The 16,390-nt window shown below is 46.6% G+C and overlaps 1 protein-coding gene across 3 annotated transcripts in view; it reads left to right on the top strand.

Moving 5' to 3' along the window:
• The window catches only part of LOC148450958 (uncharacterized), a 66,115-nt gene that overhangs the window by 30,015 nt on the left and 19,710 nt on the right, over positions 1–16,390 (top strand). For all 3 annotated transcript variants that reach the window (XM_088462479.1, XM_088462480.1, XM_088462481.1), the window contains exons 6-10: positions 3,337–3,437; positions 3,555–3,624; positions 6,960–7,060; positions 7,205–7,274; positions 9,098–9,172. In XM_088462479.1, coding sequence (XP_088318605.1) covers positions 3,337–3,437; positions 3,555–3,624; positions 6,960–7,060; positions 7,205–7,274; positions 9,098–9,172 — 417 coding nt within the window. The remainder of the gene's footprint in view (positions 1–3,336; positions 3,438–3,554; positions 3,625–6,959; positions 7,061–7,204; positions 7,275–9,097; positions 9,173–16,390) is intronic.

Raw genomic sequence — 16,390 nt, 5'->3', positions numbered from 1 at the left:
AACTAATGTAGCTATAGAACGGTCAGATTGCAGTAGTGTCAGAGCAGGTAACAGTTTGCTGTATAGTGATAATGGATATAGAGTTAGTAGATTTATTTATAAAAACAAAGCAAAAGACCCCCCCCCCCCCTTTTTTTTTTTTTTTCCCCCTTTGGCATCTATTGGGGACGCTGGAGCTTTGGGTTATAGAATTGCCTGTAGGACTTATTATCTTATATGTGCTACATTAGCTTCAGCTGCTGCCAGTGTTACAGCTTTTGACACTGTGTAGTAGGAAGGGGGAATAGGTGCTGCCAGCACCCGTTTCATCTGCTGTCAGACCGCTGGAGGGCTGACCCAATAACCGCAAGTGGCCTTCCTTTAACTATATGGAGTGTAGTCAGTGCTGGGCCTGAGGAGGAGGAGCCTAATTCCTGTCAGTGTATGTAGTGTAGTCTGTGTTGGGCCTGAGGAGGAGGAGCCTAATTCCTGTCAGTGTATGTAGTGTAGTCTGTGTTGGGCCTGAGGAGGAGGAGCCTAATTCCTGTCAGTGTATGTAGTGTAGTCTGTGTTGGGCCTGAGGAGCCTAATTCCTGTCAGTGTATGTAGTGTAGTCTGTGCTGGGCCTGAGGAGGAGGAGAAGCCTAGTTCCTGTCAGTGTATGTAGTGTAGTCAGTGATGGGCCTGAGGAGGAAGAGCCTAGTTCCTGTCAGTGTATGTAGTGTAGTCAGTGCTGGGCCTGAGGAGGAGGAGGAGCCTAATTCCTGTCAGTGTATGTAGTGTAGTCTGTGCTGGGCCTGAGGAGGAGGAGCCTAATTCCTGTCAGTGTATGTAGTGTAGTCAGTGCTGAGCCTGAGGAGGAAGAGCCTAGTTCCTGTCAGTGTATGTAGTATAGTCAGTGCTGGGCCTGAGGAGGAGGAGCCTAATTCCTGTCAGTGTATGTAGTGTAGTCAGTGCTGGGCCTGAGGAGGAGAAGCCTAATTCCTGTCAGTGTATGTAGTGTAGTCAGTGCTGGGCCTGAGGAGGAGGAGCCTAATTCCTGTCAGTGTATGGAGTGTAGTCAGTGCTGGGCCTGAGGAGGAGGAGCCTAATTCCTGTCAGTGTATGTAGTGTAGTCTGTGTTGGGCCTGAGGAGCCTAATTCCTGTCAGTGTATGTAGTGTAGTCTGTGTTGGGCCTGAGGAGCCTAGTTCCTGTCAGTGTATGTAGTGTAGTCAGTGCTGGGCCTGAGGAGGAGGAGGAGCCTAATTCCTGTCAGTGTATGTAGTGTAGTCTGTGCTGGGCCTGAGGAGGAGGAGCCTAATTCCTGTCAGTGTATGTAGTGTAGTCAGTGCTGAGCCTGAGGAGGAAGAGCCTAGTTCCTGTCAGTGTATGTAGTATAGTCAGTGCTGGGCCTGAGGAGGAGGAGCCTAATTCCTGTCAGTGTATGTAGTGTAGTCAGTGCTGGGCCTGAGGAGGAGAAGCCTAATTCCTGTCAGTGTATGTAGTGTAGTCAGTGCTGGGCCTGAGGAGGAGGAGCCTAATTCCTGTCAGTGTATGGAGTGTAGTCAGTGCTGGGCCTGAGGAGGAGGAGCCTAATTCCTGTCAGTGTATGTAGTGTAGTCTGTGTTGGGCCTGAGGAGCCTAATTCCTGTCAGTGTATGTAGTGTAGTCTGTGCTGGGCCTGAGGAGGAGGAGAAGCCTAGTTCCTGTCAGTGTATGTAGTGTAGTCAGTGCTGGGCCTGAGGAGGAGGAGCCTAATTCCTGTCAGTGTATGTAATGTAGCCTGTGCTGGGCCTGAGGAGGAGGAGCCTAATTCCTGTCAGTGTATGTAGTGTAGTCAGTGCTGGGCCTGAGGAGGAGGAGCCTAGTTCCTGTCAGTAAAGCTGCTTGTATCAGACAGACACAGATCAGACATGTCTCCTACTCATGGGAAGTTTTAGACATAGGCATTTCAACATGTGACTTTCCTGCTGCTTAGGAAACTATACATCCCAGCATGCCCTGCCACTGTTTCTGCCTTAATAGCGCAACTGTTACAGGGCATGCTGGGATGTGTAGTTCCACTGCAGCTGGAGGCTCGCATGTTGAATACCCCTGTAGTAGAGTGGTGGTATTTCTCATTTCTTTCTGTGGTTGTCTGTCGGAGTTGTCGCTCTTTCCCTCTAGCATGGCTTGTGCTGTCCTGTTGGAATGGGATTGCAGATTTGTTTTGGGTTTTCTCTTACCCTCATTAAGTGAAACAAAAGGGGTGACCTTGCAGGTTTGGGTGTATGTAAATTTACTGTAAATTACGTTTTTCACATATAAACCTGAAAATGAACTGCAATAAGCTGTGTAGTATAAGTTGCAATAAGCTGTTGTAGCACACAGTATTAGTGTAGCTGAAAAGTCTCCTTGGACTGGATGTTTGGGTGCTCCAATTTGGGGGACCAATAATCCGTTCTACAGTCACTAAAGAGGATATTACCTGCTGCATTGAGGAGAAGATCTGCAGGTGCAGCTGTGCGCAGAGGAATCGGGGGTATTAAGGATATTGGCGGGCCTGGAGTAAGGTCCTGTGTGGTTTGGGGTCTGACCTGTGTGTGTGTGTGTGGGGCCATCTTCCTTACACAGTATTGACAACACTTGATAGGTGCATGATATATGTACACCCTTTCCTTTATTCCAACACGTCTTACATAGCAGCACCATCATTAAGCCACCATTGCCAAACACTCCCATTGGTGCTGCTTGGCTGCCAAACACTCGCCAACTGTAAATGTCAACTGCACAGCAAGTGGTATCCTCTGCTGTAGTACAATAATTGCTGCCTGCAAGAGCAACCGCTAACTACTTGGTGGGTGTGTGTACCTGCTGCAGAACCTCTTTGCTTATTGTGGGTCATGACCGCTGCATAGCAATCACGAGGAACCAGCAATCAGTGCAATAAACTCCCCTCAGTTTGGAGGATGTTGAGTGTTGGGGCTTATCTGTAGGTCACAGAAGTACAGCAGATGTAGGCGTCCTCCCTGAACGGGTAGTGTAACATGGGGCATTTCTGCCCTCTTCTATACACTTGTACACACACGTTAGTATGTGGTAATTGAGCCCACTGTTCCTTTAACAAGTCCAGCTGGTTTTAGATTGTGGAACAGCCTGAAACCATGATCTATATATAAATCCGTGGCAGGTGGTTGAGTCCTCATTACTCAGTGGGGAAGGTTTCACCTCCCCATGGAGCTGTATATACTATAGCATTGTCATATAGAATAACTATACTTATTCTAATGTAATGGAAATTAACAATTTGTCTTTTAAAGACTATAGTAACAGTTATGTTTTAAAATGTCTGTCTGCGTAAGCTCTGTACATATGTCTCTGTGTCCATTCCCCGCAGGTGAATGCAGCTCTAGAAATCCCGCAGACCGATGTGAGACCCCTCTGTACTCTCCGGGGTCTATAGAGGAGGAGAGCAGGACTGTGACACAGGAATATCAGGTAGGAGAACCTGCTCAACCTTGCACTCCCGCTTCTCACATTGCAGAATATTGTGTTTTGCGTAATGTGTGGACGAGATGTATATTTATTTATGTGACACATGTTCTTGTATAACAGGCTGAGCCAGGAGCAATGATATATCGCCATCACTTTAAGGAAGAGGCCGTACCTTCCGAAATCAGCCCAGGTGAGAGAGATGGGGAGGAACTGCTAAATATTTATATTGACAAGAAATTGGGCTTGTATGTTAATTTACATAAATAGGACATAAAAGCAGTTTTTCTGTGCTATAATATAAAGCCGGGTCAGTTAAACATCACAGCCGCCATCTTTACCATGCAGTGTGAATTCTCTTCATTCAGGCTCTGATGTCACCGCGCCTCACACTGATTTTGGGAATGTGGTAATCCACTGCTAGGCTTCAATTGTATTACCAGCCAGTTCCCTGGGTCCAGCATTAATCCTGTGTGTATAGAGTAGACTGAAGGGTTGGAGGTGCCTCGAAGTCCCATCTTCCCTGAGCTTCCAAACCAGCAGCTTTTCCCAGTCAGTGTGCTCTCTCTCTCTCTGGCTATCAGAGATATACAAGTGTCACATGTCCAGTTAATCGGCAGTGTCTCCTGGTGCGTCCTAGTCACGTCGCATTGCGACTTAGATGTAGGTTCGGCAAAAAATGACGCCCAACGTGAGAAGAGTTGCACATGACCTAGCAGCTCGCTCTCTCCAGGCATATGGCACTGCATGGCGAGTTGAGGCTAGATGAGCAAGGACACCTCTGTACCTCTCCTTTTCTCTTGGGCCAGTTGCTGTGATTTCTGCAGTGCACTATGGGTGGGTGTTTAAAACTCCGCTATTTAAAGGTACAAGTCTCTTCCCCCCTCGGCAAAAAAAAACTATCTGACGTGCATGTCCGTGCTCAATACGTAACCATCTTTCTTTTGGCCATCTCCACAGCCAGGAGGGTTTTGAAATCTGGGGGCTCTTATACAGATGTGTCCACCTACATCTATGCTCCATGCGCTAAAAGTCGCGCCACACAACCCAGGAGCTCCGTGTGCCTTGGTAGCACCGAGCATATTTAGTGCAACTTTTTACCTTCAAATGCGTCTTATTCACACAGCGATGTGAATAGATAGCACAAGCCGCTTCTGCTGATTAAAATGATATGCGGCATGCCTATGTTCTGTGAGCCAGTGCGGGTGTATCTGCATGCGTACTGCTACTTTAGTGTCAGCGGCTGTGACACTGTAACGTAGCGGTACACATGCAGATACACACAGAACATAGGCATGCCGCATATCAATTTAATCTGCAGGAGCTGCTTGTGCTAAATATTCAGCTCACTGTGCAGCGCTGAGCGTCTTTCGTGCTACTTTTTACATTCAAATGTGTCGTTATTTGCAGAGTCATGCCACGGCATGGCGCGATTAGTAGGGCTGTTTAATGCGCAAGGAGGCTAGTTGTATGAGGATACATCTGTAGGTCCTTTTTTTTTTTTTTTTTTTTCTCTCCTTCCTTTTATAAAGACTGAACTGTTCTTTTAGACTATGGGATCTATTCATGTAGCAGTGAAATGCCCTTTATCAGTGATAACATGGCTTTTCATTGCTTTACCCTATTCAGAAAAGGGGCCACTGAGCAGAAATCTCAGATTTCTCCAGCGGGGCCCCTGATTAGTCTACGCACTGGTATGGGAAGAGCGATTCATAGAAGCACCGACAATTCCTCTTTCCGTTTCGCTTCCAAGTAAGAATTTGCCATATCTGGATGGCGTAATGAGCCTCCTGAGGGAAGAAGAGCAGCAAAGACAGCGGTCTCCATGCTGGCCAATCGGAGGTACCTGGGCCTTGGCTACTAAGCTTGTCTGCAGAGTCTGCACTCAGCCCAGCTGGGGAGGTATAAGTTATCTCCCCAGACCATCTCTGCATGCATTGGGTGCTGGGAGGCAGACACATACAGCAGCAGCCTGCCTATAGTCCCCGCACTGACTGACCTCACCACAATCCTGCCCCCTCCTGATGCAGTCCTGTTTGCGGAGCATTGTGTTGCATGGAGGCTGGGAAATGTGTATGCTCTTTCCCCCTCCACGCTTCTAGCTGGCACCAGAGCCAGTCCTCCTCATTACGTGGACAGCAGCACCGCGCTGCTCATTAAGGTCCCCGTTCTGCTGCTCCTCTGTGTTGGGCACTGCTGGAGTACGTGGGAACTGTCTGCAGCCTCCAACCAGGTGATCAGCAGCTGTTCCCAGCTAGTCTGTCCCCCACTCCCCACAGCAGCCCCCGTTCTGGCCCTGATAAGCCACAGATCCGCCAATGGCACTACCGGTGCATGTGCACACAGGACCACCTGTCCGACTCCAGGGGACCGCAACAGAAGACATTTTTTCGGATAGCTTCTACGGAAAAAGGAGTATACACGAATTGCTACTCAACAAAGCCATAGATTGAATCGAACTGATGCGAAGTATAGTGAAAAGTAGCATTTCAGTAGCGCAAAAGTACATGAATAGACCCTTAACCTTTCTGTCTCCTCAAAGTGGTCTCCAAGTTCAATCTTGAGCAGAACATTGTGATCCAGGGTCAACGCTCTAGGCGAAGAGTACTCTCCAGTATCTGGATGTGATCAGGGCCATTGGGACATATGTTCATTGGGCCTGTGACTTGTAGGACGGATGACCCTAAGATGCCCATAAAGGAGGTTGGTCTAAAGAGACCATTGCTAGTTGGATTAAATTGATAGTACACCAGGCTTACAATGTGGCAGGATACGACAGTCTACCTGTTCGGTGGATGCTTCCTGGGACGGATCTCAGCAGGCAGCTACCCGGTCTTTTGGTACATGCATTTACTAAATTAAACAGATAAAACTTTTTGGCTCTCAAAAATGAAGTTTTGATTGCAAGCTGCTGCTCACCACTAATTCTGAATGCACCCTCTTGTAGAGACCGCTTTGGAATGTCTCCAGTATTCAAGTGTCCTCAATGGAGGAAAGAGAAGAAAATAGGATTGTTATACTTAAATGTAATCCTTTTCTCTGTCACTGTGGAACACTAGCGACTACCTTTTTATGTCCTTGCTTGGATTTCTGTTCTTCGTGCTCTCCTAATTAGTGTCCATGTTCCTGTTATTGTTGGAGAACCTTGTTGTCCCCTCATTTGTTCTGTATTCCTGGATCTGTCCCTTTTGGGGTTTGATAAAAATGACTGATGATCTGGCATCTTATTGGGGTATAGAGAGGGAGCAGTTAGGCAGGACATTTAAAGTGCCTAAGCTCCTGTTTCCCATCGGATGCTGAGTAAAGGATTTAATGTAAGAAATATATATATATATATATATATATATATATATATATATATAAAATATTCCACATTTTCCGTAATTGCTGACAGTGAAGCTGTAGGAAAATGGACCATTAGCAATGAGTTGGGGTAAAGGTGTTTTTTCCATGACTTTGGTTCTATGGCACGTAATTCCTTATAATGTGCTTGCGTTGGCTGATTAATCTGTGTCCATTCCCCCACAGGTGGATGTAATCTTAGAAATCCCCCAGACCGATGTGAGGCCCCTCTGTATACGCCGGGTTGTATAGAGGAAGAGAGCAGGATTATCAGCCAGGACTATCAGGTAGTCTGACCTCTCCCAGCTCTGCTCCCTCACATGGCAGAGTATTGTGGTGTTCTCATGTCCCCACGCCCTGTGCGTGAGTCCTGAATGTCACATGTAATGTGTGTATTGGACACATATGTGACCCTTTCTTTTATATGACAGGCTGTGCCAGCAGACGGGATGTATTACCAACAGTGTAAGGAAGAGGCTGTTCCGGCTGAGATCAGATCAGGTGAGAGAGGCTGTATAACAAGTGACCTTGGTTTCCCCTGCAGTCATCGTGTAAGCTTTAAGGATTTCCTGCAAAAATGAAACTTTAGTGGAGTGTAGTAATGTCACCAATCCAAAGAATAGCCCCAGACTGTGAGACCCAGCGCTTCGTAGATTGTTCTATATCGCTGTGAATATGTTACATTAATAATGTAACATGTAGGTTCAGAAAGTCTGGGTACCAGTAAAGGGCACCACATAAGTGAGCGTTGGGAGTCTGCTCGTATTACAGAATAGTAATTCTATCATCAGGGGCTGGTGAATGGATAGTTGGTGACTGTCTCCAGCAAAGTTTACCATATTGTTTAGTTGCCATCACCGCAGCCTCAATGGCTCGAAGTTCAGTTTATAAGTGAACAGAGCCACAAGATAAGTCGTTGGTGAGGGATGGGAACAGAGGTGAACTGGTGTGAGGGTTAGAGCTAGGAGGGGGATGAGGGACCTGCTTGTCAGTGCTTACAGTATAAAGCGAGGGGTGTAATCGGGAGGGAGTACTGGGAAAGATTAGGTGATGAGGGCTGATGGGCTTATAGTTTACTCTTAGTGACTCGTTTGAAGGTGTGGTTACTTTGAATATTAAAGGAACTTCAAGAGTTGTGTTGTCCACTCCCTATAATCCTGGTGGATTTACAGTTGTCTTCAGGGTTCATTTGAAGGTGCGGATACTGAAATATTAGAGGAACTTTAAGGGAACAATTAAACTTTCTCCTGTATCGGTCATGATCTGCTAGTTCTAGTGGAGGAGTAATGTCAGCTCTCTGTGATAACGCGGAGTTATCTTGACCACTCACTATAATTGGGTGACGTAGGCTGTGGACCCTTATAGCGTCGTTCCTGATTTTCCTGATCTGAGAGGTCCGTTCCTTTACAGCAGACACGGTGCCTGGTATTAGACCATCCAGTTACACATGCAAGACCCTGGAGGATGTAAATCAACCCCCTTCGTTTTTTTTGGGGGGGTAGAGGTGGTATAGTCTACTTTTGTAGCACATCAGAGAAATCCTCCCGTCTTTGCCACACAGGACCCGATGCACGGGGGGGGGGGGATACATAAAGGCCCAACAAAATGGTGGCTGGTGGCTGGTCCAACAATAAAACCCCAAAACTTAAAAATGGAAAGCCCAATTTGCCTGGTTATAAGCGGAGCTGATGGGATGTAATTGGCATCCTGGCGGTCGGGATGCCAACACCAGTCAGAATCCCGGGCACCAGCATCCCGGCGGTAAGTATTGGGGTTAGGGGGGTGGTTAATGTTAGGCACTGGGGGGGTTGATTAGGCTGTGCAGGGGGCATGTTGGGGTTAGGCTGCGGGGAGATAGGGTTAGAGTACTCACCGGCCAGTGTCTGTTTTTTAACCCTGTCGGGATGGTTTCTCAGCGCCGGCATCCCATACCGAAACCCGAGCTGATGGCTATACTTCTAGGGCTGGTCCCTAGGACTGACCTTCTCTTTGCCATGGTGACCAGTAATTTTCAATAATAAAATAGTTATAAAATAATAATAATAATAATGCCTCCGTTCATCCATATAAGCTGGTGATGGAAGAAAGTAAGAGTGAGAGAGGCAGACGAGCCTGGGCAACTATTCCTCCTGTAACCGTTCAGTGTGACATATGGGAATAATTAATACTAATTAATACCACTGAGAGTAACTCGCTCCCTCTGTCTGTGCCTGTGTGTGTCTGTGTGTAATACTGTCTGTGTAATACTGTCTGTGTCTGTGTGTAATAGTGTCTGTGTGTAATAGTGTCTGTGTGTAATAGTGTCTGTTTATGGTCATACACAGGAATTGAGGCCGCTGTAGAGATGGAAGCTAATGATCATCGGGGGCTGCAGGAATTCCTCCCAGAACCCAGTGCAGGTCAGTGATGCTCCCTCTTCTATCATTGTCACTTATACCAAACTGACGCACATCACACCGTCGCACATAGGGCCTGATTCTGAGACGGACGGTAATAGAAACGCAGCTGCATACTCTCACCGATTGCCGTTGCTAAAATATGCTAATGCATCTGCCAGTAGACTTTGTATTGAGACGCCCACCGGAGCCCTCGTATGTGCCCGCAACTTCCTACACAAATGCAGCTTTGGACGTAGACCCTCAAAACCTTCGACTCCTCGGGTGAGTCTGCGGTCATTCTAAAGGAACGTGGCATTTGATAAACCGGAGGTTTGTTCTCTGCGTGCACGATCGCAGACACTGGCTGGTTCCCATGCCCAGGAAACGACCCGACATGCCTGCGTTTTGTCCGGAACTCCCTGTAACCACCCATAAAAGTCTCTTCCTGTCAGTCAATTGCGAGTGAATCCTCACAGCGATCGCAATTCATTTGCTGCGCATGTGCAATGTGGTGCTGATGCATGCGCACGCCAGATGATCGCTGAACTGCGTGAACATCGGAATAGCGTTCAGCTCTGAATCAGGCCCATAGCTTGTGCGCGGCTTTTGTTCTGGGTATAAGCCGCTTCTGGTGCTGCATGGAGAGAATAGATTTCTGACGGTGGGGAATGAGAAGGCTGGGGGCTGCTCCTCTGGTCACATATAATGGCGAGGGGCCGTGCATCCGGCTGTAGGGCGCAGTATGTTAGGTGCAAGGAAAGGTCACTTAGAGCAGAGGTTCTCGCACTTCTACACAGCGTCACCCTGCTGATGGATACGCTTAGGTGTATTCTCCAGATCATCCACAAAGAGATGTTGTCATGGCCGCCTATGGACAGGAACAGACGCGCTGATAGAAGCCCTTCCCCACCAGTCACTCATGGGGGGCAGAAACCAGGCAGGGGGGAGTCCATTAGGACATGTCGTAATCTGCACCCTTAGCGCAGGTTTGTCATGTTTGGTCTTCTAATAGTTGTGATGGTGAGAAGAACCCCCGGGAGTTCCAGTGGTATCATACAATACTGTGGGAAAGTGATCTTCCCAGCGTGAATGAAGTGGCATCACGTGGCTCAGCGTCCAGTTGCGCTAGTGCGCGCACCTGTAAGTGTCCTTTCAGGAAAGTACCCGTGAACTAATGGAAAAGACCTAACTCACCACAAGACCATGGACTACACTAGCCGAGAGGCTTTCCCGTGACTCCATTGTGTACATAAAGTTTGCAGGGTGTGACGACTGTCTCCCTCTCGTCTGGCTACACTGTGGGAAATCCCGAGGTTACTGGCCGCCCAGCGGGGATCTGCTACATGTGTCGCTGCCCTCCAGTAGTAAGTGTGATTATTTGCTGATCAGGGTACTGACTCCAGCTCACACAAGTGGCCTCGGTCAGGCTTAATCTCAACACATGCCGACACATCTGCAGCAATGTGCACCTAATATACAGCAATTCCTCATCAACGTGGATTTGCACCTGCCCTGTAACAGGTGCGATAGATACACCGCCTAACGTATGTATATGCGCTTACTTGTCTGCATGGGCCGCATTTCAGTGACCACGCCCCTGCTGGTCACTGTAGGTGAGAACGTCTTTTCTCACCTACTTTCTTCCTCTCCAGCCGTAAGGGTGGATACATGCAAAATGCTTGCGGGTCTGCATAACGGCTGCATTCTGTGCATGGGTAGTGTGAGATCACACATCATATGCTACACAAACCGGTGTAATATTTCCAGACCCCAAGACTACAACTCCCAACAGAGAGGTTCTAACCTCTCGTCCAGTATTATGGCTGTTGTCTTCATCAGATTCCTCAGCGGATTCTGTCACAATGGTCTCTGGAACAATCGTCCTTTCCAACTGGCCCATGAAAGCAGTGTGGTCAAAGACCATGGGATGCTGCTTTTTATTCCAGACTTTTGCATTACATTCTAAGGAGAATTTCTCTTTGGTACGAAAACGGACAGAATTCTAAAGAGTATCGAAGGTCAAAAATGTTTTTCCTGCTGAGAAAACATTTTAGAAGATTAAACCAAGAGCCAGAGTTAAAGTATAATAATGTTAAATCCAGTGGAGGTTTTATGTATAAGGCCATCTCCCAATGAATCCAGAAGTCAAGTTTTCCATGAATGACACTAGATCATTAGATCATTAGATCACTAGATTATTCGGGAAGGAATCAAGTTGTGCTTAGTTCATCTTCAAGGTTCCAGGGAAGTTCTATTTGTGCCCTGTCTAAGATTTGTTGGCAGTAGCCATCTTTCCAGAGAACATCGACTGCCCACTCATAAAATAGTGAAAACTGTAAAATTGTTATCTATGAGATGGGTAATAAATGTGGAGAAGTTGTATCTTCTGCCGTCTCAGAGTATTTGTGGGTGTCATCCTAGACTTCTAGCAGCAGAGGATGGTCCTTCCCCTGGATAAGAAACTGGGAATCCCCCCCAAAAGTTCATGTGACTGCAGATTCTCTCCTGGATCTCTACCTGAGGGGGCGTTTCAATTCTTACGTAGGAAATTAGTTCTCGGACTAAGTGTATGGGAGCTATGTGATTGTTTCCTGCGACGGCCACTATTTCTTGCTATAATGTCCGCGGTTATCTGTGGAAAGCTGCAGCTCCTGGGCTAAGTGCAGGCCGCAATGCAGCCTTCAGGTTGCGACAAGCCCTACTTAACGCAGATTATTTTTCACGAACCTCAGAAGGGTGCAGAAATCTGCAGTAAGTGCAATCCTCCCCTTGAGAAGACCATATCGGTCCTAGAATTGCATTTAGTAAATTTGAGGACCTGAAATTAAAGGCAGGACTCTAGATCACAGTGAGGTTATCAGCATTGCTGACGAGGGCTTTAACATAGTGGAAGAAATATGTCAGTCTAAACAACTAGTGTCCTCTAGCATCTTCAAACCAGAAACAATCATCAAATTACAAATCACTTTTGCCCATCTGGAATGAACTAAAGCTCTTCAAGGGCAGGATATTCAAGAGACGCGTATCATAGGGAGAACCAGAAATTTGAGGTTACACCATTAAGGAAGAATATAATTTGGTTGGTTGGAGGTGAGTCTGATCCCAATATCGGCAGTTCATCTTAGTGCTCACCTAATACTCTTTCTAAGTAGCTGAGTCTGGTACCTCTGGACCAAGCATAATGTTATATAACCACATATTGCACAGAGAGGGGAACTCTCGGCCATGGACCTGTTCATGACCCAAAAGAACAATTCATTTTACTCTCAATACCGAAGACAGCCCGCAGGAAGTAGGTGCTTTTGCCCAAATTTGGGATTACCACTAGGTTATACATTGTCTTCATTTGGTGCTGAATCCCAAGATCCTAGAATATCTCATGGGCGTGTTTTGGGTTTTATTACGGTATAATAGATCTTTTAGCTCTCTGTCTGCTTCAACAGCCTGGATTACAGCAAAGCCCCAGACATTCTAGATGATCTCGTACTATTGGCATAGAAGAAATGGGATTGGCTTCTAGTATTTTCAACATCCAGTTGGCATCCTATGTTGTATTCTACATTGTTTATTGGACAAGCCTTATCATGAGGCCTTCCATAGCGCCCTGGGATCTCAATAGGACTTTGATGGCCTTGGCGCTTCCTCATTTTGAACTTCTGGGAGAAATTACTGTTCAATTCCTCACCATTAATCTGACCGATCTGCTTGTGATTACTGCAGCCTACGGAATTCAGGCTCTTTCTGTCTGCCTCTGTACCTGAATATGTTATAGCATTTACCTTTTTTTTAGCCAGAGCAATATCTGCCTTACTAGCGGATAATCAGGAGCCGTAGGGAAGGTGTTTCATGGTCCACTATTCTCACGGCTCCACCGAAAACGTGCCGGCCAACCAGGACGCAGACAATGGATGATAATGTTTTGCAAACTGTGGTCTCTCTCTAAAGATGTTTCCTGTTAGTTTCCTGCTGGGTTCTATCCTGAGGAGGGTCTGGAAGCCAAGAACTAGACTGTATCGCTCTTCCCAGGAATCCTCCTGCTCAGCACTTCTTGTGCCCAGTCTCCCCTCTCCTCATTTCCTAGTCAATGTTGTGTAATTAGTGTATGGTCACCCCCCTCGCCTGCATTGCCCTTACTGGTGGGGTTGGTGTCTGTTCCTGTACAAACTGTGGATGTGACGGCATCTCTTGGTGGCTCCTCTCCTGTAGAAGGTGTTACAGGAGCATCAGTGTTTCCACATTCAGATTGCAGTAACCTATTGGCTGCTATGTGCTTGTGGCACAACAGCAATAAACATGTTGGTCAAGCAGAAGTTGTGCGTCCTAGATAAAGTTGTATTTACCCCTGAACACAACAAGGCTCTACAGTGGTTTCTGTGTTACAATCTCTGAAGGTCGTGAGAAAGATAAATCAATGTTTGCACATAAAGTTGCAGGATGTACGAGTCAATGAATTAGACGTCTGAGGGTGCAAAACACTTATTAGACCTATTATACTGCAGAATAAATTCCTTCCTGTCTATAACCGTGGTGCAGAAATGTCTCATGGCGCATAGGTCGGCTTACCCTGGCCTGACTCTGCAATATCACAGCCTATAACATATCTATAGCAGACTAAGTGGCCCAATGATCACTGCAATCCCTGGTAATGATCCTGCTGAATTATCTGGTATGTTCATAAATAGAATGGAAGAATGGCTTCTGCGTAAATTATCTGTCGCTCCGGTGATAGGATCACTAATCCCGAGGGCCGAGCAGCCAGGTGACGCCCAATGTGCCATTTATTGCAGATGATCTAATAAGCCTTCACAGGGATTTATGTAATGATGATGTAATTGTGCACGGTCACCTATCCGATATTGGCTTTCATATGACTGGCTGTACTATCAAAGCTGATTGGTTACTCTTGTGTATAAACTTGTAACATCATTGTTTCATTGTGCTATAACCCATTCTTATACACAGGGGCTAAACATACAGCCATAGACTAAAATAATCAGTAGCACCTTTTTGGTGTATTGATCTGTAATAGGAAATGGAAATATCACATGTATTATAAGCGTTTTTTTTCATTTTATTTTTTTTCTTTTTAACTATTCCGTAAAGCACAAGTTATGTAACATCCTGCTCCTCCGTTTCCTCCATATTACTTCTGACTTCATAAAGTGTGTGATATATATCTGTGAGTGATCATGTATAGGAACCAGGGGGACAATGCCTCTAGTGGCCAGATCATAGTACATGATGTGTGACGCCAGCCAGCCTTGATCACACAATATATATTTATACAGATCATTACCTTTGATAAGAGGTCACTTACTTTGCACTTTACAAGAAACCAGATGTCTGCGCTCGGTTCCTTTCTGTCTCTGCTATAAACATTCGTACATGTTACCACTAAGCCACTGTAACCTACCGACAATAGTTTCATGGTTTAAAAAATGTGACTTGATTTGACAAATATGAAGCGAACACGATGTTATCTGCTCTTGTATGATGGTAAGAAAGATAATCCTATACACCGGGAATAGTTATTACACACAATGCAATATAGTAACCAGTAACCCCCATAGAAAGATGAGGGGTCTGTGCCATATCTGTCAGCGCTGCACTTGTCACTCGCCCTGATTGCGTCACCATAATCTTCATATATTTGCTTTTACTGTGTACATAAAGTATCTGCGGTGTCCTGTATGCTGTTTCTTACACCCACATAAGGGCTAATGTGTAACAGCCCAATATCAACAAGCTGGATGTATGAGGTGAGCTGTGCTTCATATAGATATGGTTCTAACACACCAATGTTACTACATTAGTATAACAAAAGCCTCCTTTACCACTCTGTGCTGCTGGGGCTTCTCACATCATGTCACTAGCCCTGTCCTCAGTAACGCATCACTCCTCTCCTGATATACTCTGTGCTGCAGGGAGACCCTGCTCCTTCCACTATATAACTCCTGTATGTGGCTTTGTGTTGCCTCCTCACATCATGTGACTGCCCCTGTCATTTGCAGCTCTGTCCTCACGATTGTACAGGTCACTGCCTCCCATAAGATAGCTATAGTGCGTTATAGAATAAGACCCGTTCTCTGTGAGCTGGAGTGCGGTGTGATAATAGCCGTGCTCTCTTCACTGGAATCTCACTTTAATAATGCGCCACTGCTCTGCCGGCTAGGTGAATCGGTGAGCCTAAGCCATACGTAGCTTTCGCCCACCCTCAACTCATCAGTCAGTGCGACATTTGTTGCGCCACTAATCTTGCTCTGACAACTGGTGTGCTGCAGAGGGAACCTGGGAGCACCAACCGCTGAATCCAGCATTGCCGCTGACAGAGGAAGAACACGCAGATCATTGCACTATATCACGGATGTGGTACGGCGGTCTCTAAGGCGGCAGAGTTGTACCCATCTTCTAGAACCTGCGTTGGCAGTGGGCCAAGCAACCCGGACACTGGAAGATAGGAAATCATTACCTGGCTCTGACGTCTCCCACCAATGTGACCCACAGAGCAAGACAAAAATCACCTTGATCCACCGTGCTGGGTGTCGCCCGGGAAGGCTGGTGGTGCCGGTGTACAGTTAATGCCGGATTTTGGGCATAATGGTTAGAACATGGATTGTGCCCTGTCAGTGTTACATGTGAGTGCAGGACACCTTGGACATAACTTGCCAAACTACCGGTGAAGCAACTCGCGGTTTATTTTATTTGGTTTGTAAGTTATGTGCAGGGACCTCAGTGATGATGGTATTTATGTCATCTGTAACTCTCCTCTTGCATTATCTGTGTATCATTCTTTAATGTGGATGTGTCTGTTGTGTGGCTGAATGTAAGTGCATACATGCATAGAAAAGGATGCTTCTGTCTGCAGAGGTGTCTTCAGGGACATGGCCGCCGTCTCCCACGACACCAGATCTCAGTCCGTCCACAATGAAGCGGCCACTCTGTGTATACTTAAATTACATTTTCACTGTTTCTAATATCACCAATCTTTGTCCCTAGTAATATGCTACACTATGTAACCTGTCAAGATACATAAAGGTTTGGTTTGACCCCATCAGTCATACAGACAAGTCCTTATAGCGCGCGGTGCTCCAGAGTAATGGCTGTGGTGCTTATAATGCTCGGCTCCCCCGAGTAATGGCTGTGGCGCTTATAGTGCGCGGCTCTCCCGAGTAATGGCTGTGGTGCTTATAGTGCGCGGCTCCCCCGAGTAATGGCTGTGGTGCTTATAATGCTCTGCGC

Source organism: Taudactylus pleione, unplaced genomic scaffold, assembly GCF_031769625.1.
Source record: "Taudactylus pleione unplaced genomic scaffold, aTauple2 ptg001248l, whole genome shotgun sequence".
NCBI lineage: Eukaryota > Metazoa > Chordata > Amphibia > Anura > Myobatrachidae > Taudactylus > Taudactylus pleione.
This window is presented reverse-complemented; position numbering and strand designations above follow the sequence as displayed.